This window comes from Cinclus cinclus, chromosome 2, assembly GCF_963662255.1.
Source record: "Cinclus cinclus chromosome 2, bCinCin1.1, whole genome shotgun sequence".
Lineage (NCBI taxonomy): Eukaryota > Metazoa > Chordata > Aves > Passeriformes > Cinclidae > Cinclus > Cinclus cinclus.
The window spans coordinates 117,785,757-117,812,694 of NC_085047.1; the positions used below are offsets into that span (position 1 = coordinate 117,785,757).

Consider the following 26,938-nt stretch of genomic DNA (forward strand, 5'->3'; position numbering starts at 1 on the left):
AAAAAAATATGAAACATAATGTGAAAAGTCAGCATAAAAAGTATTCTGTTGAAAGAAACTTAACCACTGTGAAGATTTCAGCATAGAACCTTGATCGCAGACTTCCAAGTTTTGATGTAACTATTGTTGCCTGTGACGAATTCCTAGAAGATAACTGAAACCACTGAGCAGCAATCTGCTTTGTAGCACTGACAAATAACAGTTTCCTAAGGCTTACCACTTAAGGTTAGTAAAGGAGGGGGATATTTACATTGTGCGTAATTTCACCTAAGTGGACTATGAGTATGCCCACCTGGTATAAGTGGATGATGACTGGTATTTCCTGTGCACAGAAACACAGGAACTGCCATTTGAAATAGTGAAACAATTTGATCTACAATCTTGTACTTGACAACAGACTGACACAAAAGACTGGTTAACTGGACCGTGGCTCACTGAATACTGAGTCAAAAGAAAATAATGTTTTGGACTTTAAAGTATTAAATATGCAATACTTTCAACTACCCTTTGACAAATTCATTAGCTCTTCACCAGAAACTGACTTAGATGCAGAAAGACTTTGTTAACTATTAGCACAATGTGAACACAGAGTCACAGCGTTCAGCCCTCCTGCAATATGTAATACTACAAACAATTCTTCACAGTCCAGACTGGTTTGCTGCCACACTAAGTCCTGGCAAAGATTAGTACAAAGATGTTAGCATACTAGGTTTAATAATCACCCTAAAGTTGCTTGTGTATTTGTAGGCAAACTGGGTAGTGTGCTCTCGATGCTATTTGGGACTTCTTCACTGAAGTTATCTATTACACTGAATAAAGGAATGATGATTATAAAGACATTTTAGTGCTAATTCACCAATAAAAAGCTAGATGTTATTCAACTTCTTGAAAGACAGACCGGGACCAAAAAAGGGGGCAGAATCTCTCTGTATAAAACATTTGGATTCTAGAATGAAATGTCAGATGAACCATTAGGCTTCTACAGTCTGCTCTCCAATTACCAGAACACTCTGCAGCACAGCTGGGAACCCAAGGTATCACCTCTGATGTAGCAGACAGCAGTGTACCTCTCTACATGGAGATCTAATAGGGGTTAATGCAAAAACCACCTCACATACTCAGAGACAAATAGAAATCAATAGGAAAACCACATCCAGTGAGTGATCTTTGCTACTGTGTTAAATAGCGCTCTGAGAGAAATCAGCATGATTTTTAATTTGTCGATGATGCTTTAAAGGGACCATAAGGTACTGTGAGTTAAAATAAAAATATTGAACCCTGTACCTTTTAATTTTCTCCTCTTGCTTATTTGCATGTTGTTTGAGTAGGATGTGGTCATCACGCAGATGAAGAAATCTGTCTTCCAGCTCCTCTCGACTGATTCGTGATATGACTTCTTGAGCTTTTATATTCTGTGTAGATGATGACTCTACCCAAACCAAGGAGATTTTAAATTACCTTCAATACACTCAACAACAAATAATTCAAAGTCTATTTCACTTTGAAATTTTGAAAAAAAACTAATGAAAATTTTCAAGTAATATGATATTTTACACTTGTTTCAGTCTATTGATTAATTTCCTCACACTTACTGGCAGGTTAATCACTTCCTTTTCTCCTTTCTCATGGAGACTAAAAAAAAATGTAGCTCAAATGATTCAGCAAACTGTTTACCTACCATGCAATGCAAAGGTAATTTAGCAAGCAAGCAGGAATGGTCAAACATACTAATTAAAAAGAGGATGAGCATTACCATTGAGATGCTTTCTAATCTGTTTCAAAGTGAACATACTCTCTTGAAGCTTGAAAGAATTAACTCACAGTTGTGAAAACCAACTCTAATAAAAGACTAGGCCCAGCAGTTCCATTCTAATAGCAGCTGAGTAACATGTAAGAATTGCATAGTACTTTTGGTTCTCATTTTGCCAAACGGGTCTGGCGTTGTCCTCAATTCAGAAAAAAAGCATTCTCTTTCCTTCTGGAAGGATTAACATTATAGCTCGATGAGTTTTCCCGTTTTCAGCATCGCAGAGCAACTTTTCTGTTTTAACAATCTAACTGAACACAGAATGAGTCACCTTACCTTTCAAAATGTAACTATGGTTTTGAACTTCATTTTGTGGAACGTTTTTAGAAAACAGCTAGGGAAGCCACTGATGGAAATTTGTAATTGCAATAAGCAGCATCTGGTACAAACCTTGTAACCCTTCAATTCCTGCTGGAGTTAGGACTGTATCTCTCATAGCCAGGCTCCCCACAGTTTCATCAGCTGAAACAGGCATGGCTTACCTAGGAATAACAAAATTCAAATGCTTCTCCATCTGCAATTTAAATTGTGAGACTAGAATGAACTACAAAACATCATATAAAATCATGGCAAAAGTAATGACAGATTCACTGAAATGCCAAACACTTGCATGTTCCTGTAAATGCTCCTATCCCGACTGAATTCCTCAGAGGACAATCAAATCCTTCAAGTTTAATATCATGACAATTTTAATGCATGCACAAAATATGCTTGATTGGGTTATGCAGTAGCTCCAACTGTATGTAATGCCTGTAGAATGCATGAGCTGTTAAAGTTCTAGGTTCTACTGTCTTCAGCAATCTTTGGGCCAAGGCCATATTTCCAAATGGATGTGGGAGGAGGACCTGAGGGGGTTTCTTCTGGTTTGTTTGTTTGTTTGTTGTGTTTCTGGTGCAGGTTTTTGTGGGTTTTTTGTTTGTTTTTTTGGTGGGGTGGGTTTTTTTTTTTGTTGTTTTTCATTTTAAGTCAGGTCAAAGCTTAAGGCATCAACTGCTAGATGAGCAATGCCATCTTCCACATTCTGAATGGGACTCTGAAACAAGGTGCTGAGGGTTATGGAGTCATTTCAGTGTTGCCTGCCAATCTCTTAAGTCTTTCAATCACTATCCCAAGAGAAATTACTTTTTAAAATAGACACACTCCTATGTATGATACTCATAAATCCAAACACATTCATTTTTTGAGACAACAGAAAGTTCAGTTGCATGACAAAGTGAGATTAGGAAAGTATTAATTAAAGTAATAATCAGTATAATATATGAAGATACTGCTGTTTCTTTCTTGTCTTTCATTGCAGAAAATTAAATGTTGGCCAGAGAACTAAGGAATGCTGGAACAACGTGAAAAGGAGGCGCATGAAGTCCTTAGGATGGCCTTTTCCCCCTGTGTTGTTAGGCCCTTCAGGTGATATAAATTGATTCACTTCCATAGTGAATCCAAAAATATCTAGGAAACCATTGGCATATTAACAGTGATGTTAAAAAGACTTGCATCAGAAGACAGGAGTGACATAGTACAGCCCACAAACATTTCATGAAGTATCTCTTTCATTTTATAATCAAAACTACTGCCTAAGTGATGCCTTTCTTCTACCACCAAAGCCCTCTCTCACAAAGTAGTCCCCATATGGCTTTGTCATAAAGGAACAGAAAGGATTCAAGGATGTTCAGTTTCCAACAAGTTAGTCTTGCTTTCAATCTTTTGTTTTTTAATCGCTAAAATTTAGAATAAAATAACAACTGATACCTGGACAGATCCAGATGCTATGCTGAACCTCAAAAATTTAAATCAGATTTTATCTCCAAGAAAGTTACCATACAGTCACTTCAGCACTTTTGATAATGAAAAATAAGAGAAAAGAACTTCACATACAAAGAGGGGAAATTTTTCCATATCTCTAGAATTTACTATATATAAGAACTTCCGGTTAGGTATAAGCAAGAATTTTATAGTTACTGAAGTTCAAGAAACTTTAAATTATATACTGCGCTAATTAATGTTTCTATCACCATGTGACAAATTACAAAACACTGCATATGACTTTGCTGTGTTATGCGAGACCAGCCTGTAACGAGATAAATACTTAAAACTAGAGAATCAAACCTTATGCTTTCGGTCCAAATTTGTATATAACTCACAGAAGGAAGCTGTTTTCCCAGCATCACTCCAAAGTAGCAAAACTAAAGATGGATTACTTACACTTTCAAAAGTACTCAGCCAGTGGGGGCAGGAAGCACTTCTAGGGAAGGGGTGTCTAGGGAAATCTTAAAAAGTACAACATTTAATTGTTTCAGTGTGGATTTAGAATCCCACGAGCGTCGTACATGGCCAAAATGAAGCTTTTCTCGCTATTTTCCATACTCGGGCAGGCAAACACACCTCCCGCTTGGAAGCCAGCGGCCGACTCCCGCTGTTTACGTACAGAGCAGGCGCTGCAGCCGAGAAGGCCTCTCGGGCCGCTCGGAGTGAAGCGGGGAGGCGCCGCCGCGCCCACGGGTACCGAGCCCCGCGCCAGCAGCCTCGGGGCTCCGCCACGATCTCCGCAGGAGCTCCGCCGCAGGCCGGCTCCCCGGCTGGGCACAGCCCGCTGCAGGCGGCGGTGCCGCATCCCCCGCGCCGCTCCCGGAGGAGCGGCAGCCCCTCGCACTCACCGGCCCGGGGCCGTCCCCGGCGCTCCGCCGCAGCCGCCCCGGCACGAACCGCTCCGCCCGCTGCCGGGGCCGCGGGCCCCGCCGCCTGCCGGGAGTTGGAGTTCGGGCCGAGCCCCGGAGCCACCGCCCGCGCTCGGGACGCAGCCCCGGGCTCGGCGGCGCCGTGCGCCCGGAGCAGAGCGGGGCAGCGGCAGCGGGAGGTGGAGGTCCTCTTCAAAATGTTTAATATGTGAGCGTTTTCTTGATTGCTGCTCTTGGTGGCCGTTGTACCTCTGCTGGGTTTGGTTACAAAACAGCAGCATGGAAAAGCAGTAATTGACTCTTGAAGGTCATTTTAGTGATATTAATGAAAAGGAAGGCTCATTCTATAAAACTATTAGAGAAAGCGTTCGAAGATTGCAATCAGATACGCCTGTACAGGGTGTACTGGGTTTGGTATTGCTATTCATTTACTAGTCAACATTTAAAGTGTTTCACTCTAGGGGCAGGTGTTGGGAGGAAAAGGTTAAAAACCTTTTATTAGTCTGGTGATGACACAATTCTTTCTAGAGTTTTTTTTTTTTTCCCTCAGCGATCAACCTTGTCCCGGAGACATCCTAAAATTATTAAGTGTGGAAATTTTGGATATTTGTGTTTCCTTTAGGTTGTTTTCTCTCAGCTGAGAGAAACAGAATTTGCTTAAAGGTGGTAACAGGATATATATATATAGAACAGAAGGAAAATATTAGCATTAGTAGAGCTAAGTAATTGTGTGCTTTCAAAGAAAATACATCTTCTTACCATTTCAGTTTGATTTCTGATGCATGTCATTCTGTTTTACAGTCCCAGATGCAGATCAACTACTTTCAGTTTTGGTACAGATTCCGAAGCAGGGTACAGTATGTTTCAAAACACACCTTGGAGAATCAATTATTTGTCTGTAATATGCAATATGTAAATGTGATGTCTATCATTCATCTTATTTGATGCAAATGTACAAAACCAGGTCAGTGAGACAAGCTGTGCAATGTTTTCCCTGTGCTAGATTAGCACCTACCCACTCCACAATACTTACGTTTATTAACCTTCAATTTGCTTCCATCTACTGGAAGTGGATCTATGTAATCCCAGTAATGTTTGTAAGACCAGAAATACTCAGAGGACTTTGTCCTGTTAGCCATGTGTCAGTGGTGCCTTTTAAGCCAGCTCAGAACTCCGACCCACTGCTTTGCTTCACTACTTCAGTGCCCTCAGGAAGAGAATTGAACAATTGATGCCTCTGCCAACCACGGCGGAGTCCCGCAGTTCAAGGACTGCCTTGGGACTAAAAACATCTAGTGGCAGCGAGTATTAATGTATGGTAGAGATGTAAGAACAGCCCTAAAAATGGAATCCTCGCTTCTTGTCGGACACTTGCATTACTCTTCAGCATGTTTTAAACTGAGATGGGTGTGCGGTACCCTAGGGACAGGGTGGCTAAGTGCCAGCTGGGTCACCAACCCTTCTCTCAGAGCAGCGCACTGTTCCTGGGCGCTCCTGAGCACAGCTGGGCTGAAAAACATTCCTGAATGTATCCGCATGGGAAGGACTGGGCTCTGGAGGGGCCACAGCAGGAATGGCTGAGGGCACTTGGCCTGTTGAGCCCAGGGGAGGCTGAGGTCAGAGCTCCCCGGGGCTGCAGCTCCTCCCGACAGGCAGCTCCAGACTCTGCTCCCTGGGGGAGACAGGGACAGCACCCAGGGGACGGCTGGAGCTGTGTCTGGAGGGGCTTATGTTGGATACCAGGGAAAGGTTCTTCCCCCAGAGTGTGCTGGGCCCTGCCCAGGCTCCCCAGGGAATGGGCAAGGCCCCGCAGAGCTCCAGGAGCGTTTGGACAGCGCTGCCGGGGCTGCCCAGGGTGGGATTGTCGGGGTGTCTGTGCAGGGCCAGGGGTTGGACTGGATGGCCCCTGTGGGACCCTGCCAGCTCAGGACGTCCACGCGTGCTCTTTGTGTTGTCAAATTCTGTGTGTAACCAAGTACCTTTCCCTGGTTATTTTGCAGGTTGATCCGATACTCAGAGCTCTGGAGGCAAGACTGAGCACTACTGAGCAAGGTGTGGCTGCTGTGCACAGGCTGGGCTGACGGGAAATGCACGTTGAACTGCAGGAGAGTGGCCGGGGTGAAACTTGGCCCTGGAATCCTCTGGGGTCTGTGGGGACGTTGTGAAGATGTGCAAGGGCTGCAGGCCACGGGTGGCCTGAGCTGTGGGGGAGCAGTGCTGACCCAGGCTGTGTCCCCGCCAAGGAGGAGCTCTTCTTACGTGCCTCGAGAGGACACCCCAGGGCTTTTTTCCTAATAAGGACTTCGGATCAGTCCATCTGTAGACTCGTGGTTTAATGTCAATATTTATTTAAACTTTTGTCTCTGAAAGAAAAGCATTTATCTCCTGTCCTCCCTGACATTCGCTGTCTACTGAACTGGGTGTGCATCTTCCTAAGCTAATAAAAAACCTGCTTGTGATTCTGTAATTTCCAGAGGAGCAGCATGAAGTCACTTTTTCTTGTCTCCACAGCTTTATCTTTGCTTTTGCTCAAAGACAGGAATGACTCAATAGCTATATGTGGTGAACTGTTATTTTGGTGGGGGTTTTTTGCAAGTTCAGGGCTAAAATATGGTGTAAGAAAAGGCTTTCTTTGTAGCATTAGATAAATGCTTTTCCATGAAGTGTGGAAGGTCAGTTGTTTTACAATTTCAAGGGGAGGAAACCAAACCAGGCTGATGGCGACGCTCCTTTCAGGAAGGCTTGGCATATATTTGAGCAGTTCATTCCGAATGGGTTTTTTGTGTTAATGCTACTATTTCAGTTGTGTTGGGTTTTCTGTGCATTTGGCTAATTGTCAGTGTTTCTCATATAGTAGGAGTGTTCTGCCTAGTGTTTTTCATTAAAAGCAATCAATTGTGGCATAAAGCAAGAATATTTCCAAAAAGTGGTTTGGGTTTTATTTTGGGTTTGGTGGGTGTTTTTGGGTGGGTTTTTTTTTTTTTTGGTGGTTTTTATTTTGTTGTTGTTGTTGTTGTTGTTTTTGTTTTGTTTTGTTGGGGCTTTTTTGTTTGTTTTTCCCAACACTATTTAACTTTACTGTATTTAACTTTAAAACTGTGAGTGTTACAGTTTTCTCCAAGAATTTGGAATTAATTTCTCCATTCTGCCACATTGGTAGGCACTGTTACTCTTAGAAAACCTTCAAAGCTTCTACCCTCCACCCTCAGTGCCCCGTTTTGAAGTACTGCTCCAGTTCAGCCTGCAGTGATGGGTCTCTCATCTTTTTCTGTTCAGGTAACTAAAACATTTTGTCTTTGGCGTACCTGCCGCAGGAGCTCACATTACTCCCGTGTAATTTGTGAGGCAGTTTCTGCTCTAACAAGTTTTTGAATGCTGCTCAACAGCAATAGACCTCATTCTGGATAGCAGGAGAGAGCCATGGTCAGCCCTTTAGTTGAAGATTGGCTCATGCTTTAGGTGGGAGGTTGAATAACCCAATGTTTATCAAGCCGGAGGTGGTGTCTTAAGTGGGTTCTTGTCTTTGTTCAGCTATGAAATATATGGTTTAACTCTACATTTGATAGGAAGGACTAGATTTTCTGGCAACAATCATCACCTCTAGATGTGAACATGCACATGGAGGGCATCAGACTGGTTCAGAGCTGGCTCCCTGAAGAGACTCAGCAGGTGAGTTCCTTCTGACACTTGTGTGGGTGCATTTCTGACATCTCTGTTCTGTGTCCCCAACACAGCTCCTGTGTCCAGGGAAATCGAAGCGTACTTAAGTGAGAAATGGTTGCTTTTCTCCAGGCGAGCACGTGAATTTCAGAACTTGAAGAGAAAAACTTCCCGGCCCACCTGGAATGATTTGGGTATCAGGAGGCACCTGGGAGACTCCTTTTGTGTCCTGGGTGGGACTGTGGCTATAAAAGGGGTAAAGGATGGAGCAGGGGGGCTCAGTGCACAGGGAAATTAGCCTTTGGGGAAGTTCTTACAGCTCTATTTAAAGCTTTATGAATTATGATGATTTTCTGTAAGTAGGCTGTCTGTTCTGATCCATTTTCTTTCCTCTCCCTGCGGATTCTACCTGCTGAAAGGCTGAGGTGAGAGCAGGATCTGTAAAATCTCTGACTGTCTGTGTCTCCCTGGGGCTGAAGCTGTGTTTGCTGTCAGAGGTTGCACAGTGCAAGATGCTAAAGACTGAAAAATTTGGGGTTTTTTCTCCTTGAAACCCAAGACTCACTCTGCAGCTGTGCCCTGTATATCTCTTTTAAGAGTTCCTGGGTTTAGAAAGGTTTTTACATCCTGCAATGTATAATTCAATTAAAAAGAATTGTACTGTGTCAATGTGGTGTTATTTACTTTGAGTTGGTTAATTACAGCAAATCATTAATATGGGGTTTGATAAGAGCATCCCTTGATTGAAGCAGGCAGCTCTGAATTTCTCATCATTCCTTTAATTTCTTTCAGTTATTTTTTAGGTAACTACTGCACTTAGGATATACAAGAAGGACAACACCGTTTCTGCTCTGCTGGACTGGGAAATCCAAGCCAAATTCCTTAGAGATTGAGGAGATGGGGAGCTCAGCTTCAGGCTGGGTTTTGACAGTGGGAATTTATCGAGGAAAAGAAATAGTAGAATAAAGATATATATATATATATATATATAAAAAATACAAAGTAAACAATTGAATATATTTTGTAATGTATTACAATATAAATTAAGTTGTATACATAAAAATATGTATAGATTATTAATATGAATATGGAATAAATTTTAAGAAATATATATATATTTCTATTGAAAGGGATTTGTTTGTTTTCATTTCCTAAGAGGAAGGCTTTCTTTAGTTTGGGATGGGGTTTATTTTGGAGCATTCATTTAGGGGGATTTCCTGAAGGGATGGATCTCGTAATTTCATCCCCCCCCCCGCCCCCATCCCTTGTCTGTCCCCCGTGTCCCCAAAGAGCCGCAGCCCCGGGCTGAGCTCGGCCGCAGTGCTGCCGCCTTGTGGGAAGAGATCGGTACTGCAGCCGTGCCCGGAGCCGGAGCCCGGGCAGTGCTGCCGCCTTGTGGACACAGCGCGGTACTGCAGCCGTGCCCCGAACCGGCGACGGGCTCCTCCTCGGCGCTGCTGCGGGAGGGCGGTGGGGGCGTGTGACCTTCTCAAGATGGCGGATGGCCCAAGGTGACGATGCCGTTCCACTGGGACCGATGCGACGCTCGGGACGGCGGACGCAATAGGGCCCCGGCAGAGAGGCGTCCTCGGCGCCGCCTGTCGGCACCCACCGGGCTGCCGCACGCCCGCGCCGCCACTGAGCCCACAGCCCGTGCGAGCACGATGGGAAACGCCGCGCAAAATCGCGCCGGGAGCGATTGGTGTCGGCGTCGCGGGCAGGCAATACAGTAGACACCCTGGGGGGGGGGGGATGGGGGGGTCCTTTTTTCCCGCCCTTTTTTTTTGCCGCCCTTTGTAGAAGGTCGGGTGAGTGATGGCCGGGTCGCCATCTTGGGAGTGGCACACTGCAATTTCCGCCCTTCCTGGCGCCATCTTTGGTCCTGGCAGAAGCCACTTCCGGTGGCGTTGCCACCGTTGTTGTGGTAACGGTAAAGCCCCAGATAAGGGTGTCTGTTGAAGTCGCCTTCATGAATCCGACCCCCGACGCCGATCGCGCGCTCTCGGCGCCATTTCCCGCCGCCTGTCCCACGAGCCATTTCCAGCACCGCTGACCAGTCCGCGCCCGTCCGCGCCGCGTAAAAGGCGACGGGCAGTCGCGCCGAGAACGCGGGATCGGTTTCGGGGCCGGATTCAGGCAGGCGAGTTCAATAATCGCCAATGTAGGGGGCCTTCATTTTCACCTCCCTAAACAAAGATGGCGTAGGCACCGGAAATGGCTTCTGCCAGTACCAAAGATGGCGGCAGGGAAGGGCGGAAATTGCGTCTCGACCTTCTCAAGATGGCGACTCAACCGTCACTCGCCCGACCTTCTACATAGGGCGGCAAAAAAGGGGCGGGGAAAAAGAGGACCCCTCACGGGGTGTCGACTGCCTTGCCTGCTCACGACGCCGACGCCGATCCCCCACCCCCCGGCGCGATTTTGCGCGGCGTTTCCCATCGTGCCCACACGGTCTGTGGGCTCAGCGGCGCCGCGGACGCGCGGGAGCCCGGCGGGCGCCGACAGGCAGCGGCGGCTCCGCCCCTCTCTCTGCTGGGGTCCTTCCACGGCCGCCGTCGCGGAGAGCGACTCCCCTCCCGCCGCGCCACCTCTCCGCGCTGCCCGGTCCGCTCCCGCCCGGGGAAAGCATCGACGAAGGAAGAGCGGTCGCCCAGCTCCCGGAGCCATCGCCCTACCCGCAGCCGGGAGCAGCCCGCAGGAGGAGGCAGCTGCTCTCTCTGCCGGAAAGGTGAGAGGGGCGGAAGGACGGGGCGGCGTGGGAGAGCGGGCACGGGAGAATTCCCAGGCACAATTCCAGCTCCCCCTTTCAGCTGGCAGCAGCCCGATGTCCTCTGCATGCGGCAGCAGCTGCAGCGCTGGTTTGGAGCAAGTTGCCATGGCATTTTGTTGCAAAGGTGCCTCTTCCAGCCGGGAGCCCCGGCTGGATTCCCTGCCTGGGAAAGTCCTTGAAGTAGCCAGAGGGAGCAGCTGCTGAGAATTCCGAGCCCGCTGTTCCTGTGGTTCTGGATACAATGTTTCAGTCGCGTGCGCTTCTGTCCTATGTGCTGCTAGATGTACTCTGGAACAAGTTGACTCTTTCATCCCTCCCCACCTGCATTCTTCCTAGGTGTACGTTTTATTCAGCAGCACTCAGGTGAGAGAAAGGAGCTCTGTTCCCATCAGCACGAAAGGAAAAAGTGTGCTCACACAGACCTAAGTTGTTTTGTCAAAAAATTCTTACTTTGGTTTGGTCCAAAAAATGTTATTGCTGTGTGCAAGCTCACGGGGAAGATTTTATTCAACAGCTCTCAGTGGGACATCAAAGCTCCACTTTCCCTTTTCTTGAACAGCCTGAGACCCAATATTACTTGATATCAATTTTATTACAGGCGTTTGGAACTTTTTGAAGAGCCAGAAGGATTGTTTGAGCATACATGTGTCACTAATATCCCTCCTCTCTCCAATGCAGGATGGGGGGGAAAAGGGCTGCAGAGATTCCTGCAAGGGGCTGTAAGTGCAAATAAAGAGGAGCCAGAGGTTTAGTTGATATGAAGCACTAGTTCTGAAAAGAGCCTGATGGATTTGCTGATACCAAAACCAGTAGGAATAGGAGACTGAACTCGGGCATGGTGATGGTCTCCTTGGCTTTAAAAAGCTTTAATGGCTTTAAAAGGCATTTCTATCAGACCTGGTTTATTTTTATTACCTCTCATTAAATTTTAGAATAAAAAAGGCCTGCTCCATCACTGCTGCTGTGATGTGTGACAAAAGCCCATCTTCCCTCCACTGGGAACAGGTGAGAGATGGAACTAAACCCCAAAGGATTTTCTGCTCACTGATGGCACGTGAGTTTTCTTGGGAATTCTCTGCCAAATGTGGTCACTTGTTCTTGAATGTGGCCATGAGGGGAGTCGAATGTGCCAGCCCAGATCTGCAAACATGCAGTGCCAGAAGGAGATCCCTTGAAGTGTCACCTGGGATGTGTTCCACTGACTCACAAGTGGGTGCTGTGCCCAGGTCCCCTGTCCAAATCCTGGGCGGGGAGAAGCCAGGACTGCACATTGCTCGTGATATGAATTCACTTCTGGGGAGGTTAAATACAAATGAGATGCCAGGGAGGGAATGGCTTCTAACTGTAAATGTTTTTGTCCTAGAGGAGCCATGCCCAGTCTGACTGCTGCCCAGTGCTGCTCCCTGACTGCACGCTCTCTTGGTGAGCCTCTGTCCTGCTGGCCGTGCCTTTTCTGTCCCCGTGCCGCTCCTTGCCCGTCTTTACCCTCCCGAGCACGTGGCGTGGTCGATTCCTGTCTCCCGGTCCTGGTTTCCCTTTTTGTCTCTGTGTCCCTGCGTCCTTGCTGTGTGTTTGGGACTCCGTCTTTTTGTCTGTCCTTCTTCGTGCCTCACTCGTGTTCCCGTTCTGTTCCCTGTGGCTCTGTGGTGCTCCCCGTGCCATTGTTTCCCCCGGGATCCTTGTGTCCCGTTCGCTGCCCCTGTTCTTTTTTAATCCCTCTCTCGTGCTGCCCATCTAGCATCCCTTTCTTGTGGTTTTGGTTTTTATTTTTTTTTTCCTCCATTTCATCCTGCACCCTGATCTTCATTTTCTTTCCCGTGTCCTCTCTGCTGCCACTCTCTCTTTCTGCCTCGTGTCCTCTGTGTCTGCGGGGCTGGGGAGGAACTTTAGCCCTCCTGGGGGCTGCCCCCCCCCCCCTTTCCTTGTGCCAGCAGGGTCCCTTTTTGGGGGCATGGACCCGTGGGAAGGGTTCCCATCATGGGCCGTGCTGCCATCCAGGGCAGCTGGAGCGGTTCTGTGCCTTCATTTTGGGGGTGAGGAAAGAAGGCTGAGGGGGGGACGGGGTGGAGACTCGGGGGGCTCCGATGTGTTTCGGGGCAGCCCGAGGTCCCCGGCAGAGGGAGCCACGCTGCGGGGCAGGAGCAGGGGAGTGGGGAATGGGGGGGGGGCCGTGCTGGGTGCCCTCCCCCAGAGGGACCCACGGGTGCCAGGACATTCCCAGGGAGGGGTGGCCGTAGAATACATGAAAAATTTTTGTTTGTTTTCATTTCGTTAGAGGAAGGCTTTCTTTAGTTTTGGCTGGGGTTTATTTTGGTGCATTCATTCAGGGGGATTTCCTGAAGGGATGGATCTCGTTGTTTCATTCCCTCCCCCCATCCCTTGTCTGTCCGTCTGTCTGTCTGTCTGTCTGTCCGTCCCCAAAGCGCCGCAGCCCCGGGCTGAGCTCGGCGGCAGTGCTGCCGCCTTGTGGGCACAGCGCGGTACTGCAGCCGTCGCCTGTCTCGGATGCAGCCCCACAGCGAGCAGTCCGTCCGCAGCAGAAGTGTGAAAGCTGGGATCCTTTGACTTCTGCAGGGGGACTTCATTTTCTTTTCCTCTTCTTCTCTTCCAGGACCGGAGAAACGGTTCCACTCCTCCCATCTTTGCCAAAAGCTGTGGTGTTTGAGGAGCCAGAGCCAAGGTGCCTTCAGCACCAGGGCTCTGCACTGGGGGGCTCCCGGTCCTGACCGCGCAGGGTTCCCCTTTTCCTCCCCGCTGGGATGAAGTGTCTATGGAATCTGGGATCTGGGTGAAACTGCGGCTCTGCTGGTATCCAGGGATGTGAGGTTCCGGGGGGACTGCGTTTCCCTGTGGCTTTCCAGGTCAGCAGCAGCCGGAGGAAATGGGGTGCCAGAGCCGTGCCCCATCAGGCCGTGTTTGCCTCTGAGGAACAGAGAGTCCGGGCTGAGGTGAGATTGCCAGGAGTGCTTGGATGGATGAGCTGTGCGGGGAACGGGGAGCTCGGAATCGCAGCTGCTGCTGGATCCGTTGCCTTAGGTCTGCTCCGTCTGTGTCTGTGCCAAGTGGGATTTGTGCTGGGGAGAGAGGTGCTGTGGGGAGCCAAAGGTGGAGTAAATCCTCTGTGGGGATGGGCAGCGAAGGACTGAGTAGCAGGGGAAGGAGAGGATTTCTAAAGGATACGACTGTTTCTGCCAAGAGCGGGGTGGAGCAGCGATGGGGGTGGTTGGGTTTGGCCTGGGCTCTGTTATTCTTGGTGCCATTTTAAAATTCTGTCGTGTGATTTACTGTCCGGGAGCTTTCGAACGAGAGCTGACAGAAATGTAGGTTAAGCCTTGGAAGTTGGGTCCATTGACTGCAGCAGCTCGCAGAGGCTGGAGGACTGGGGTGATGGCTGCTCCCAGGAAAGGTCACTTATTTATTGATACTGTGTCACATTTCCCTCAGCCCGGAATGGCTGTGAGTTTGTGCTCTTCTCAGTGGGGGATTGGAGAATGTTTTGGCTGTAATTAGAAGTCGGAGAAAAATCCTGCTAAATAAAAGTCTCACCTCTGTCCCCCCTAAGTTATCCCAGTTTGTCCCAGCTTGGAGCTGCGCAGAAGTCAGGCAGGGGAAATGACCTCAGGGATACAGCTGTCAGTTCCGAGGCAGAGAGAGAAGATGTAGCAGCCAAGGGCAGGGGAGGGGAAAGGTTTCAGAAAGCATTTCTGTGGTGTAATGAATGCCAATTTCTGCTTGCCCAGGGAGAAGAGGACGAACTCCCAGCCATTCAGGCCTGACAGTCCCCTGCAGCGAGGGCATACACTGGAAGAGTTCAGGGTCGAAGACAAGGCTGAGGGAAAATCCAGGGTATTTATAAGGGATGATGGGAGGTGGGTCCAGGGTGAGAATCCAGTGGGTAAAGGGAAAAGTGGTGTAAGGGAGGAGTAATACAGGGCAGGGGCCGATAAGGTAGGATGGGTGGAACAGTGCAGTGAACATAAACCAGTGGGGGGGGGTACAAGGATACAAGAACTTTCCAGAGCTGGGAGGAGACAAGGGATGACATAACTGGGAATAGAGGCAACCAATGGGAAATGAGGGTTATAAAGCTTTACCTTAAAGCTTTGCCATAAAGAATTTTTAAAACCTGTGACAACCTTCTTAGGAGCTATTCTAAACTTAAACAAATGCCCTCCAAGGTCTGGGGCCATGGGCCAACTCCTCACCCAAAACACTGGTCTGGCTTGGCATGTCAGTCAGTCCGATTCCTACACTGGGCCTCTGCATGATATTCGCCCAGAAGCTGCCTTTCAAGGACTGAAGTGGAACAAAAAGTATAAAAGAAATGTCATTCCCAGAGGGAAAACAGTTTCATTTCTCTTGTGTCTGCTTTTTTTTTTTTTTTTTTTTTACAGTTACCTCAAAATTCCCGGATCCAGAACAGCTACTCTGAGTTTTGGTAGAGATTCCAAAGCAGGATACAGTAGGTTTCAAAGTACACCTTGGAAAATCAGTCGTTTGTCTGCAGCATGCAGGTGTGATGTCTGTAACTGGTCTTAGTTGATGCAGAGGTACTTGGAAAAAAATGTTTAATCTTTCATCTCTCCCCACCTGCATTCTTCCTAAGTGTACTTTTTATTCAGCAGGACTCGGATGAGAGAGAGAGAGAGAGAGAGAGAGAAACTCTCTTCACATCAGCGTCAAAGGAAAAAGTGTTCAGCGACTTACAGTCCTAGTGACTGTTCTGTGTAAAAGCAGGATTGTTTTGCCATCAGACCTTGCGTGCCGTACCAGTCTGTGCGTTAACAGGTGCCTAAGAAAGGTCAAAAGGGAATAACTCCATGTCGTTCACTCGTGTGACTCTTGGTGGGGAGCAGAGCCGAGAGTGAACTGCAGTGAGGGGGAGGTTACTGAAGCCCCAGTTTGTTTCCAGGGAGCGTGGTGTTGTGGTGTTCAAAGTTACAGGTGCCTGCTGGCCTGGAGCTGGATACTTCTGCCTCTGCTTTCTTTGGGGGTTGATGATTCCTTATGTTTATGTTGGCGTGCCAGGCAAATTGTTAAAGGTATTTCCATCAGACCTGGTTTGAATGTGTTACCCCTTCATTTAATTAAAAGAAAAAAAGCCCCGCTCCATCACTGCGGCTGTGATGTGTGACTAAAGCCCATCTTCCCTCCACTGGGAACAGGTGAGAGATGGAACTAAACCCCAAAGGATTTTCTGCTCACTGATGGCACGTGAGTTTTCTTGGGAATTCTCTGCCAAATCTGGTGAATTGTTTTTGAATGTGGCCATGAGGAGAGTTGAACGTGCCCGTCCAGATCTGCAAACATGCGGTGCCAGAAGGAGAAGCCTTGAAATGTAAACCGGGATTTATTCACCTGACTCACAGGTGTGTGTGCTGTGCCCAGGTCCCCTGTCCAAATCCTGGACGGGGAGAAGCCAGGACTGCACATTCCTTGTGATAGGAATTCAGGTTTTTCTGGGGGGGTCGGGGTGGGGGTTAAATACAAATGAGATGCCAGGGAGGGAATGGCTCCTACGTGTAAATATATTTGCCCAAAAGGAGCCCTGCCCAGTCTGACTGCTGCCCAGTGCTGCTCCCTGACTGTACCCTCTCTTGGTGAGCCTCTGTCCCGCTGGCCGTGTTTTTGTTTTCTGGTTTTGTTTTTTTTTTTTTTTTTTTTTTTTTTTTTTTTTTTTTTTTTTTGTTTGTTTGTTTTTTTGTTTTTTTTTATTTCATCCTGCACCCCGATCTTCATTTTCTTCCCGTGTCCTCTCTGCTGCCACTCTCCCTTTCTGCCTCGTGTCCTCTGTGTCTGGTTTATAATGTGTAGACTATATGGATATATGAATTCCACGTAAGTATGCCAAATACAAATAGAAAAATGAATTGAAATATAGTTTTAAAATAAAGGGGTTTTAATTTTCTGTTTTGTTAGAGGCCGGGCTTTTCCATAAAGGATATAAAAATGTGAAGATATAGAATATATAAATGTGTGTGTGTGTGTATACATATATATACACACATAAAATACAAATGTTAGTAATATAAAGATTTCTTAGTAAAAATAATATTGTACCCATGTTGTAATTGATGCCAATATACATTAAATTCAATATCCAAAAATAGGTATTGATTATGAATATAAATTAACAAACATATATATATATAAAGAAAACTTGATGAATGTGTGGTCAGTTGCTTATGGCACCCAGGACTCCTCCACAAACACAGCTCATGTATGTGGGCACTTGTGCTGAGAAATGAGGACTAAGGACACACTCTTTGTGCCACAACAATTGGCCACCTCACCTTGGTCACCCTGAGTGCTTTGGGTGGAACAGGAAATCAGGTTCCATTGAGAAGCAAGAAAAGAAGCTAGTGAGCAAAAATAAATCAGGGATAAACAAGGAGGAACCAGATTTTGGGGGCGTAAAGCACAAAGTTATTTACGTGATGCAAACACAAGAAGTTGCGAAGCTTGTTTGGACCATGGGTAGGGGAAGAGAGAAAAACTTTTGGCTCTAAAAGTCACATTTTTAACTAGTGAAATACAGATTTCCACATTCTGTGTGCCTTCCCCACCTTTTTCTTATGCTCCTAATGTTCCGGGGCAAAAAATACAACCACCCAAAATATCTGAATAAAAATCAATTTGAAAATGGGAATTTGACTTCTTTCTTTTTTTTTTTTTCATATTACACAAAAGGTAATGTTTCTATTTTCTGTTTCCTATTTTGAAACAGATATAAAGAATCTCCTAATTTATGTGGGTTTTTTTCTTAAGCTGTCTAGAAATGGAAGATCTGGGAATTCAGGCTAGTCACTTGTATTATTTTGGTGCTTCACAGAAACTGCAGCATCAGGATAGTAAAATAACACAATTTGTCAGTGAAACTGTAATCAAAAATACGCTAAAGGCCTGAGCAGCAGCATTAACTGAATTAGCTTAGCCTTCAATTTAAGGTTAATGCGATGCATATGTGAATAAATACGGATCTAGAGAGAGCAACTATTAAGAAATCATTTAAGGAACAACACTTTATCCCTCTTACCTCTCTCCGTCGTGATGCCCAACAACTTTGTTTAATCTTCCAAACCACAGCTGCCACCAGGAGCAATGACAGGAAACAACTGGAAAGGGAAAAAAATGGAAAAAAAGTATTTTATTGCCCTTGTTCATAACATACTGCCAGCTGAAAAACTCTAGGAAATGCAAAATTAAATGAAAAGTTCATATAATAATTGGAGATACGCTGAAGAAAGATAATCCAGCACAGTTCAGTGGTTCTGATACCCACTGAGGAATGACACAGTTATTTTCAGGGAACTGTTGTTCCAAACTTCCCTATCTCACACTTCCTTAAGTGACAGTAAGGCTGAAAGATTTAATCAGATTCAAAAAGCCACTATTGCCCATCTCTGGTGATATTTTAAATGAGAGGATAACCCCCAAAAAGAAAAGCCTTGAAAGAAGGAGAGAAAATTGATTATTATTCCCTTTCCAAATTACAAAAATAAGATACAGTAGAGCAGGCAGGCAGTTGCAAAACTAGAGGCATTTCTTGATTTCTCCAAATCTATATTGGTTTTCTTCAGTCAACAGAGGGTGGAAAAAAGGATGAATGGATATAACCATTTCTAGGGAAAATGCAAGGAAGAAGATATAACAAAAGTCAGTAGCAGTAGTAGCAATAATAATAATAGCAACAACAACAACAACCACCAACTGTACTGACAGTCATGATCTTTATCACACTGAATACCTATTGAACAACTTCAAGGCACACAAGTTAAGATTAAAATCTGAACCCCAGTGGAAGCCTCTTTCCTCCAGGACTGCGCTGATGGGTTACAGAAAACCTCTCTGACCTCTTCTCATGTTCCAGCATATACTGAAAGATGGGTTAAAGGAAAGTTTCCATTGAAAGGAAGATTAATCAGAACAGATGACTTATTTGTTCAAGTGAAGCACTCACAGTAACCACTAGGCTCTGGATGCTCCACCAGGGCTCTCTCTTGAAGAGAGAATTTGCAAAGGACTGCAGAGATGTGCTCACGCTGCTCCTAAGAGGAGGGGAAAGCCAGGGGGATTTGGGATCTGCTCCCAGGAACAGGAGGAGATGGAATGGCCTCAGGCTGGGCCAGGGGAGCTTCAGGGTGGAAACTGGGGAAATTCCTTCAGGGAATGGGTGGTCAGGACTTGGAACTGCCCAGGGCAGGGGTGGAGCGCCCATCCCTGGGGGCCTTCAAAGCCCTGGGAATGTGGCACTTGGGGACAAGGGCAGTGCTGGAGGATGGTTGAACTCACTGATCTCAGAGGGCTTTTCCAAACTAGATGATTCTGTGATACTATGACTTGGAAACGCCTATAATTAAACAACAGGCTAGACAGCAGGAGCCATTCCCTGAGGAATGCAAAAGCTAAGGAGACTCTTCTTGTTGCCATATCACCATCTATAGACTACGTGATATAAAACTCCATGGATGGGGCACAGACACCCAAAGGCAGCCAGTCAGTGATGGGATTACATTTTTCAGGCTTAGATATGTACAGAAATATGCTTTATTATTATACACCATATAATATTAAAAGTCTTGCACTTGTTTGACTTTCATGGCCCTGGCACAGGGTGCCCAGAGCAGCTGTGGCTGCCCCTGGATCCCTGGCAGTGACCAAAGCCAGGCTGGACATTGGGGCTGGAGCAGGCTGCGACAGTGGCAGGGGTCCCTGCCCATGGCACTGGATGGGCTTTAAGGTCCCTTCCAACTCAAACCATTCCATAATTTTATGATTTCAGATGTAGTTTATGTGCAATGTACACTGCTGCCACAGCTTATCCATGTTTACCTCCTCAGTCCACCTTCATTTGGGGAAACAAGATGGAAGTCCAAAGGGCAGAGGAAAAATGCCAGCAATGGCAAAAATGCCATTGCTCCCAAGCACCTGTGTTAAATTACCCATGACAGAGGAGTTTCTCCAGGAGTTTATTAGGAGGTCAGGGATGCAGATGAACTTGCATTGTGCCACCCACAGCCAGCAAAGTCAACCAGGTCTCCCCTTTACACAACAACACGTTCCAGTTACAGGTACCCATGAGACCGCTCCAGAAATACATGGAGCAAATTGAAGATACACACGAGAATATGCTTAGTTGCTGTAAGGATGGCCCTTTTCAGGAAAAAAGTGACCTCAGCAATTTGAAAACTGTTGGACCTCTTCTTTTGGGTTGATTTCATAGAATCAAAGAATCATTTATGTTGGAAAAAACCCCTAACATCATCGAGCCCAACCATTAACTCAGCACTGCCAAGGCCACCACTAAACCATGTCCCCAGGAGCCACATTTTCAGTGGCACTGTACATATGTCTCCCTATGCATTATTTACTCCCTCAGAAAAGAAAGCTAGAGTGGAGCACTAAGAGGATCACCTTTGTTACTAATTTCCCTTTCCAAAATGCAACACTGCACAAGCCTGCATATTCTGGAGTATTGGTTTCTCTTTCCTTCCCATTTCTGGTAGCACAGCCAAGACTTTCTTGAGGAAACACAGAGAGGAATTAACAATTAAAGACTAATAAAAACTTCTCCTGAAACCCTCACCACAGTACCCTTTTATTTCAAAGGAACAGCACCATACATCTTTGTATTGTCACAAGGAGGCAGCAAATACCCACAAAAGCTATAAAATCACTAAGGAAATATAATTTCCCCCTTGAACTAACATCCCTTGGAAGCACTGAGGGAGAAATAAAAGGCACAGCCTGCTGCAGTCCATCACCTGCTGGAAGAGCCCCAGGGGCAGAGCAAAGTCAAGATCTATTGTTGCAGTTACTCAGCCTAAACCACCCTGAAATAAGTTAAAAGTCCTGATGTGAGCATCAGTAACTTTAAAGGAGGGTTTTTTTCCAATTTTCTCTGAGAAAGCAACTTTGTAGATCTGGAAGCAGCAGAAAGAAACAGCTGTGTGCAGAGAGAGATGTGCTGGGAATGATCTGAGTGACAGCTGCCAGCTGGCAGAGTCCTGGTGGAAGCTGTGCTCTGCCCCCTCTCTCCTCAGCAGCTCCACACACATCTCTGCCAGCCATGAACATCCACCTGCTTACAAACGACTTTCAAAATTCCATTTTATGTCAGGATTTGCTTTGCCCTCTCTTTTCTCCAAAAGCAGCAGCCTACCAAGAGCATCCTTCATCCCAGAAATCCACTCTTCACCCAAGTCTTCTCTCTGCAGCTTGCCCCATCTCAAATGGCTCCAGGGAGAGCTCAGAGCCCCTTGCAAGGCCTGAAGGGGCTCCAGGAGAGCTGGAGAGGGACTGGGGACAAGGGATGGAGGGACAGGATACAGGGAATGGCTTCCCACTGCCAGAGGGCAGGGCTGGATGGGATATTGGGAATTAGGAATTGTTCCCTGGCAGGGTGGGCAGCTCTGGCACAGGATGCCCAGAGCAGCTGTGGCTGCCCCTGGATCCCTGGCAGTGCCCAAGGCCAGGTTGGGCATTGGGGCTGGAGCAGCCTGGGATGGTGCCAGGTGTCCCTGCCATGGCAGGGAATTGAAACAAAGTGATCTTTAAATTCCCTTCCAACCCAAATTATTCTGTGATTCTATCAGCTGTTGGGTTTCCATTTTCCTATAGCCTGTGACATGTCCAGTTTGAGACCAGTTAAACTTTTCCAACAGAAAAAAAAAAAAAGGAAACCAACAAACTCAGGTGAGAAACCAGACTGGAAGGAAAAACAAAACAAAACAAAACAAATAAAATCAAGAGCCACCAAACACCCTTGAGAGTTTTTCATCCCAGGGAAATTTGAACCATTTCAGTTAGGCTCTACCAAGCAGAGCTTCCATGGACTCATACTGCTATAAAAATTTGTGCTTACACAGTATAAATATAGCAATGCAGGGAGAAAATACATTTAAATTTAATGGAAAATATTCTATTTGGCAAATGGCTTTTTTAATTAATTCTTAATTATTCATTAGATTATTTAAGTACAATAAATGAGCAACGTGGTTATAAATAATCTCTCCTCAGTTGGCCTCAACACATGCATGAAACCTCAGTTGATCAGCCTTCAGAAAACCTCAGGGTATCCCCACACTGACACAAAAATCTGAACTTAAACACACTGTCTGGTTTTATTCTGGACTTTAATCTCCTTTTCACCACAGAGAGAATATTCTCTCCACTCTCACTTCAAATACTTTCATTTTTAAATGTCTGGAAAACTCCATCAGCACTTTACTTTTATAATGCATTCTCAGGAGGGGAGAAGAAAATCCATCTGGTGTATTAGGGCCCAATTATTAAACCCTCATAAAATGTTTATCCACATCAGAATTGCTTGTAAAAATGGCAGCTTTAAACATCAAAATGTACAGCAGCCTTACTGCTAATGTGCTTTAACATGTACAGGTCACTTTGTAATTTCAGAAAGCCCTGTCATGATTACTAGAAACACAGCTCAAATTATTTTGATGAATTAGAAGCTATTTAAGTGCTATTTACAAGTAAATTTTAATATGCCAGAGAGTTACAGGACACATTTTAAAATACTGGATCCATTAAACCTTGAAATAATTGGAACAAGTACATAACACACACGTGGTTGGTTGGGCTTTGCCAAACAGCTGCCTGCAGCCCATCAAGGCAAATTCCTGACCTCATCTTTCTGCTGAAGATGGCACAAGGCTCAACAAGCCACAGTTCACCTTAGCTGTGCCAGAGGAGGGCAATGGAGACACGGAAGGGTGTGGAGTACAGGGGCATGGGTTAAACCTAGGTGGAAATTAAGCACTGCAAAGCCACTCAACCCCCTTCTCTTCTCCCCCACCCTGGTAGAGTGGGGAGGAGAATCAGAAATAGAATTTGTAGGCTGAGAAGAACAGTTTAATAATTGAAAACAAAATAAAATACAATAATATAGCTAATAATAATGATGATATTAAAAAGAGAAACTATAAACCCAAACCAAACAAGTGATGCACAACATAACTGCTCATCACCTGCTGACCAGCACCAGCCCCTCTTCCCAGATCAGACCCTTCCAGGTACCTCCCCCAGTTTGTACACTGGGCACGATGCTCTGAGGTGTGGAATATCCATTTGGCTACTTGGGGTCACCTGTCCCAGCTATGACCACTCCCAGTTTGAGCAACTCCTCACTGACAGACCAAGAGAAAAAAAAAAAAGCAACAAACTTCTGAGAAAAACAACTCAGCAAAATCCAAAGCATCAGCATATTATCAACATTATTCTCATTCTGAACCCAAAACTCAGCACCAGAACAGTTCCTGAGAAGAAATTAACTCTATGCCAGCCAAACCCAGGACAACAAGTCTGATGAGGAGCAGTTGAAGGAGTTGGGAAAAGGGCAGGAGAATTCCTGAGGGAGCTGGGAAGGGGCTGAAGAATTCCTGAGGGAGCTGGGAAGGGGCTCAGCCTGGAGAAAAGGAGGCTCAGGGGGGATCCTGTGCCTCTGCACAACTCCCTGACAGGAGGGGACAGCCAGGGGGATTTGCTCCCAGGAACAGGGACAGGAGGAGAAGGAACAGCCTCAAGTTGTTCCAGGGGAGGTCAGGGTGGAAATTGGGAAATTCCTTCCTGGAAAGGGCAGTGGTGGAGTCCCCAGTTCTGGAAGGATTTCAAAACTTTGTGGATGTGGCACTTGGGGACATGGGACAGTGCTGGCCCTGGCAGTGCTGGGGGAGCCCTTGTACTCGCTGACCTCAGAGAGCTTTTCCAACCAAGATGATTTTATGATTCTATTCTATGATTATGGAGGATGAAGCAAAGAGTGCTGAGAACATGGAAAGAAGGAAGTTATGGATGCTGAACTGTTCATCTTCTTCATTTTGTTAGAAATAATGCAAAGATTATTTCCAAGCTCTTCCTCTTTTGTATAAAAAAAAATGGGACTCAGACTGTATTCCAGGCACCTATCTAGCAAATGCAATTTAATGCCATTTGTGCTGCAGTAAAAAATTATTTACTAAGAAACAAAAGGAAATAAAATATCTGCAGCACAACTCCAGATTTGAATTATTGCAGGAGGCCATTCCCAGTTAATGAAAATAGTGGGAAAATATTTACAGTCAGAAAAACAATATACAACACATAAAACCATCTGCCTGAGTCTTCTACTGAGCAAACAGTGCTCCCACTCAAGTTTTTCTGAGGTACACGTCCAATTACTTGTATCAAACTAAAATTACACCACTGCCATTCGATATTCAGACCATAATAGGGGCACATGAGGTTTCATGTGCCACCACAAAACACTAAAATGGCATCTTTTGTTCCATTTGTGAAATAACACCCATTTCTCTAACAATCCTTGTAAGGCATCAGTGGGACAGGTCAGTGATAGATCATGGAATCACATACTGCTTTGGGCTAGAAGGGACCTTATATCCAGCTTCAACCACCCTGCCATGGGCAGCAACACCTCCCACTAGGCTAGACCAGAAACTGGAGTCCCTCCGCAGGATGTGATTAATATCTGTGATAGGTGTGCTTGCCAACAGACTTTTTGGAAGATAAGGAAGCACAGCTACCAGTAAGAAACGTTCACTAGAAATTGTCAAAATAGCTCAAACTGTGTGCTGAAAGACAACTGCACAAACTGTAAATTAAAGAGCTGTGTTACGAAAAGCAGAGAGGAGGAAAGAGAAAACCTAGTTTACTTTCAATTCATTAGCTTTGCAAAGGTTAGCAATAGCTGGAATAACATTTCTCCTCCAGCTCTGATTATAATGCAATATTAACAACCTCAGAACTTCACCATTCTACCCAACCTTTATCCAATGACATTTTCTTAGCTTAAAATAAAACATTCACATGGTACAAATTAAGGGTAATACACAGCCCCCTGCCTGGCTAGGTGCTGAACTTCAAGAGTCCAACAGCTCCTCTAAATGTGAGGCACAGCCCTCTGGTCACAGTGGCCAGCCCCTAAATGAAATGGAAGCCAGTCCTATGTCCTGCTCCACACTGCCTGCTGTTGTTGGAATGCATCACCAGGTTCCTGCTTTTCCCTACCCCTGTGCATCCCACAGGCAGCCCAGCCAGAGCCTGGGGTATGACAGACTCAGCAGTGCTGCAGTCTGGCAGTCCAGCAGCCTGCTGCAAGGACAGGACTCACCTAATTCATCTCAAATGTCAGCAATGAAACTGAAAATCCCCCCTTTCCCTCTCAGGTGCTCCACACAGCTCAAGACACAGATGATGCCTCCAGCTGCACAGCAGAAAACACAGTTAGGATGGGCTTACAATCAAGTGGGGGAAATGGCTTCCAGAACATAGAAATGTGCCACATCATCTCCAGCTCAGATTTCCCAAAATCATAGAATCACAGAATGGTTTGGGTTGGAAGTGGTCTTAAAAATCAACTTGTTCCAGCCCCCCCTGCCCTGGGTAGGGACACCTTCCACTGTCCCAGGTGCTCCCAGCCCCATCCATCCTGGCCTTGGGCACTGCCAGGGATCCAGAGGCAGCCACAGCTGCTCTGGGCAACTCCTGCATTTCCTGCAGAATGAACCAACACCCTTAAATGTGCAAACAGAAAGCCACTCTAAACATCTGTTTTCCAGAACAACATCTCTTTAGGTCTCCATTACACCTAAGAAATGGATACATATCCCAGTTTTTGAGTTTGGTGTTAGTGTTACCAACTGGTTTTAGGTTTTCACAAAGTATTTTCCTTGCCTGTATTTTAGGGAGCAAATTTTCAGCCAACTGTTGCTTATTAACAGCACAGGGAGCTCTCAGATATTACTTATTTATGGTCTGCCTGGGATCCAACAATAATTATGAAATGCGCCCTAGAGCATTAAAAATGCAAATGTTTCAATACTTTCCCCTGCACCCAGTGAGATGAATCACACTGTACTAATCCACTGGTTAATTAGGGAGCTATAATGATTAAAATAAAACACTTGGGAGAGAAGCTTAGGAGTAGTGAAAGAATCAAAAGAATTTCTAACACATTATAAATGCTTAACTGGAAAACACCAGTTAACTGTCTTCTCTCAAATCCACATGTTATTATTCCTCTGGCATGTTAGGATGTTAAATAATATTGCAACATTACTTCTTAAGAAGATCCATGTGATAATAGTGATGGAGAAAAGGAAACTTGCAGCTTTTGGACATGTATGTTCAGCTGGATGTGCTCACTGAGATACCTAATGCACTTATCTTCTGCTTTCACCTGGGATAGGAATCATGGAAGGATTTGGGCTGAAAGGATCCTTGAAGATCATCCAGTGCCACCCCTGCCATGGCAGGGACACCTCCCACTGTCCCAGGCTGCTCCAGCCCCAATGTCCAACCTGGCCTTGGGCACTGCCAGGGATCCAGGAGCAGCTGCAGCTTCTCTGGGAATGTCTTCAAATAATGAATCTGGAGCAATCCCCCATACTGAAGAATTTAAAGCCACATATGCAGATGTAGTTGGGGTCTGTAAAGCACTAATCTTACACAATTAGAAAAGAAGTAAGGAACCAACTGCTTTCCCTCTTCATTTTCCTAATAAGCAATTACCCTGCCACAAAAATTTTTAGGGAAGATGTTGATTTATTAATTCACCAAAACAAAAGCTTAAGTCTGAGCCAGGAGTAACCACCTACTCCGCTGCAGTGGCAGGAAGGTGGTGGTTCAAACTCCTGTTTCCCAGGGACTGTACTAAAGCAGATTCTACTCTCTAAAAGCTCCACATGAAAAAAAATTGATATAAGCCACTTGTCTGAAGGACCTGTCTGGAGCTTCTTGCTTTAATTAAATTTAGCATGAAATCTGAAGCAAGATATTCCCACTGCTCATTTTATACCAGGCAATATTACCTGCTTTAGAACACGCTGTAAGACTTGGAGTAATATTTACTCTGTGTATATCCCTCCCGTAGGACTTCTTATTGATCAGGTATTGGCTTATACTTCTGGAGTATTAACAGTCCCTAAAATAGAGGCCAGTATACGGTATTCTGAAGCTTTGAAGAGAGGGCCTGCTGTGCTTTGGAAGCATTTCACCTCTTTGGCTGGGCTG

The 26,938-nt window shown here is 45.8% G+C and overlaps 2 protein-coding genes and 1 long non-coding RNA gene across 16 annotated transcripts in view; 1 reads left to right on the forward strand and 2 right to left on the reverse strand.

The window, feature by feature from the left end:
- The window catches only part of RPGRIP1L (RPGRIP1 like), a 40,790-nt gene extending 36,279 nt beyond the window's left edge, over positions 1-4,511 (reverse strand). For 8 of the 9 annotated variants that reach the window (XR_009933002.1, XR_009933003.1, XM_062488294.1 and 5 more), the window contains exons 1-3: positions 4,007-4,211; positions 2,198-2,289; positions 1,285-1,429 (exon numbers count right to left, since the gene is read on the reverse strand). Coding sequence is in view for 7 of the 9 variants with exons in the window: in XM_062488294.1 (XP_062344278.1) it covers positions 1,285-1,429; positions 2,198-2,282 (230 nt within the window). In the remaining 2 variants the exon portion in view is untranslated. Of the gene's footprint in view, positions 1-1,284; positions 1,430-2,197; positions 2,290-4,006; positions 4,212-4,458 lie in introns of those variants that run through there. The other variant, XM_062488293.1, reaches the window with a different exon arrangement.
- A 148-nt stretch (positions 4,512-4,659) lies between these two features.
- The window catches only part of LOC134041457 (attractin-like), a 125,014-nt gene continuing 102,735 nt past the window's right edge, over positions 4,660-26,938 (reverse strand). The window contains exons 26-28 of one of the 6 annotated variants that reach the window (XM_062488286.1): positions 17,946-18,024; positions 15,617-15,701; positions 10,612-15,462 (exon numbers count right to left, since the gene is read on the reverse strand). In XM_062488286.1, the coding sequence (XP_062344270.1) occupies positions 15,660-15,701; positions 17,946-18,024 (121 nt within the window). In that variant the 3' untranslated portion in view covers positions 10,612-15,462; positions 15,617-15,659. Of the gene's footprint in view, positions 5,376-10,611; positions 15,702-17,701; positions 18,025-26,938 lie in introns of those variants that run through there. The other 5 variants (XM_062488289.1, XM_062488287.1, XM_062488288.1 and 2 more) reach the window with 5 other exon arrangements.
- On the forward strand, positions 15,850-17,558 carry LOC134041461 (uncharacterized). The gene is made up of 2 exons (XR_009933005.1): positions 15,850-15,951; positions 16,075-17,558. It is a non-coding gene; the product is annotated as an uncharacterized LOC134041461 (long non-coding RNA).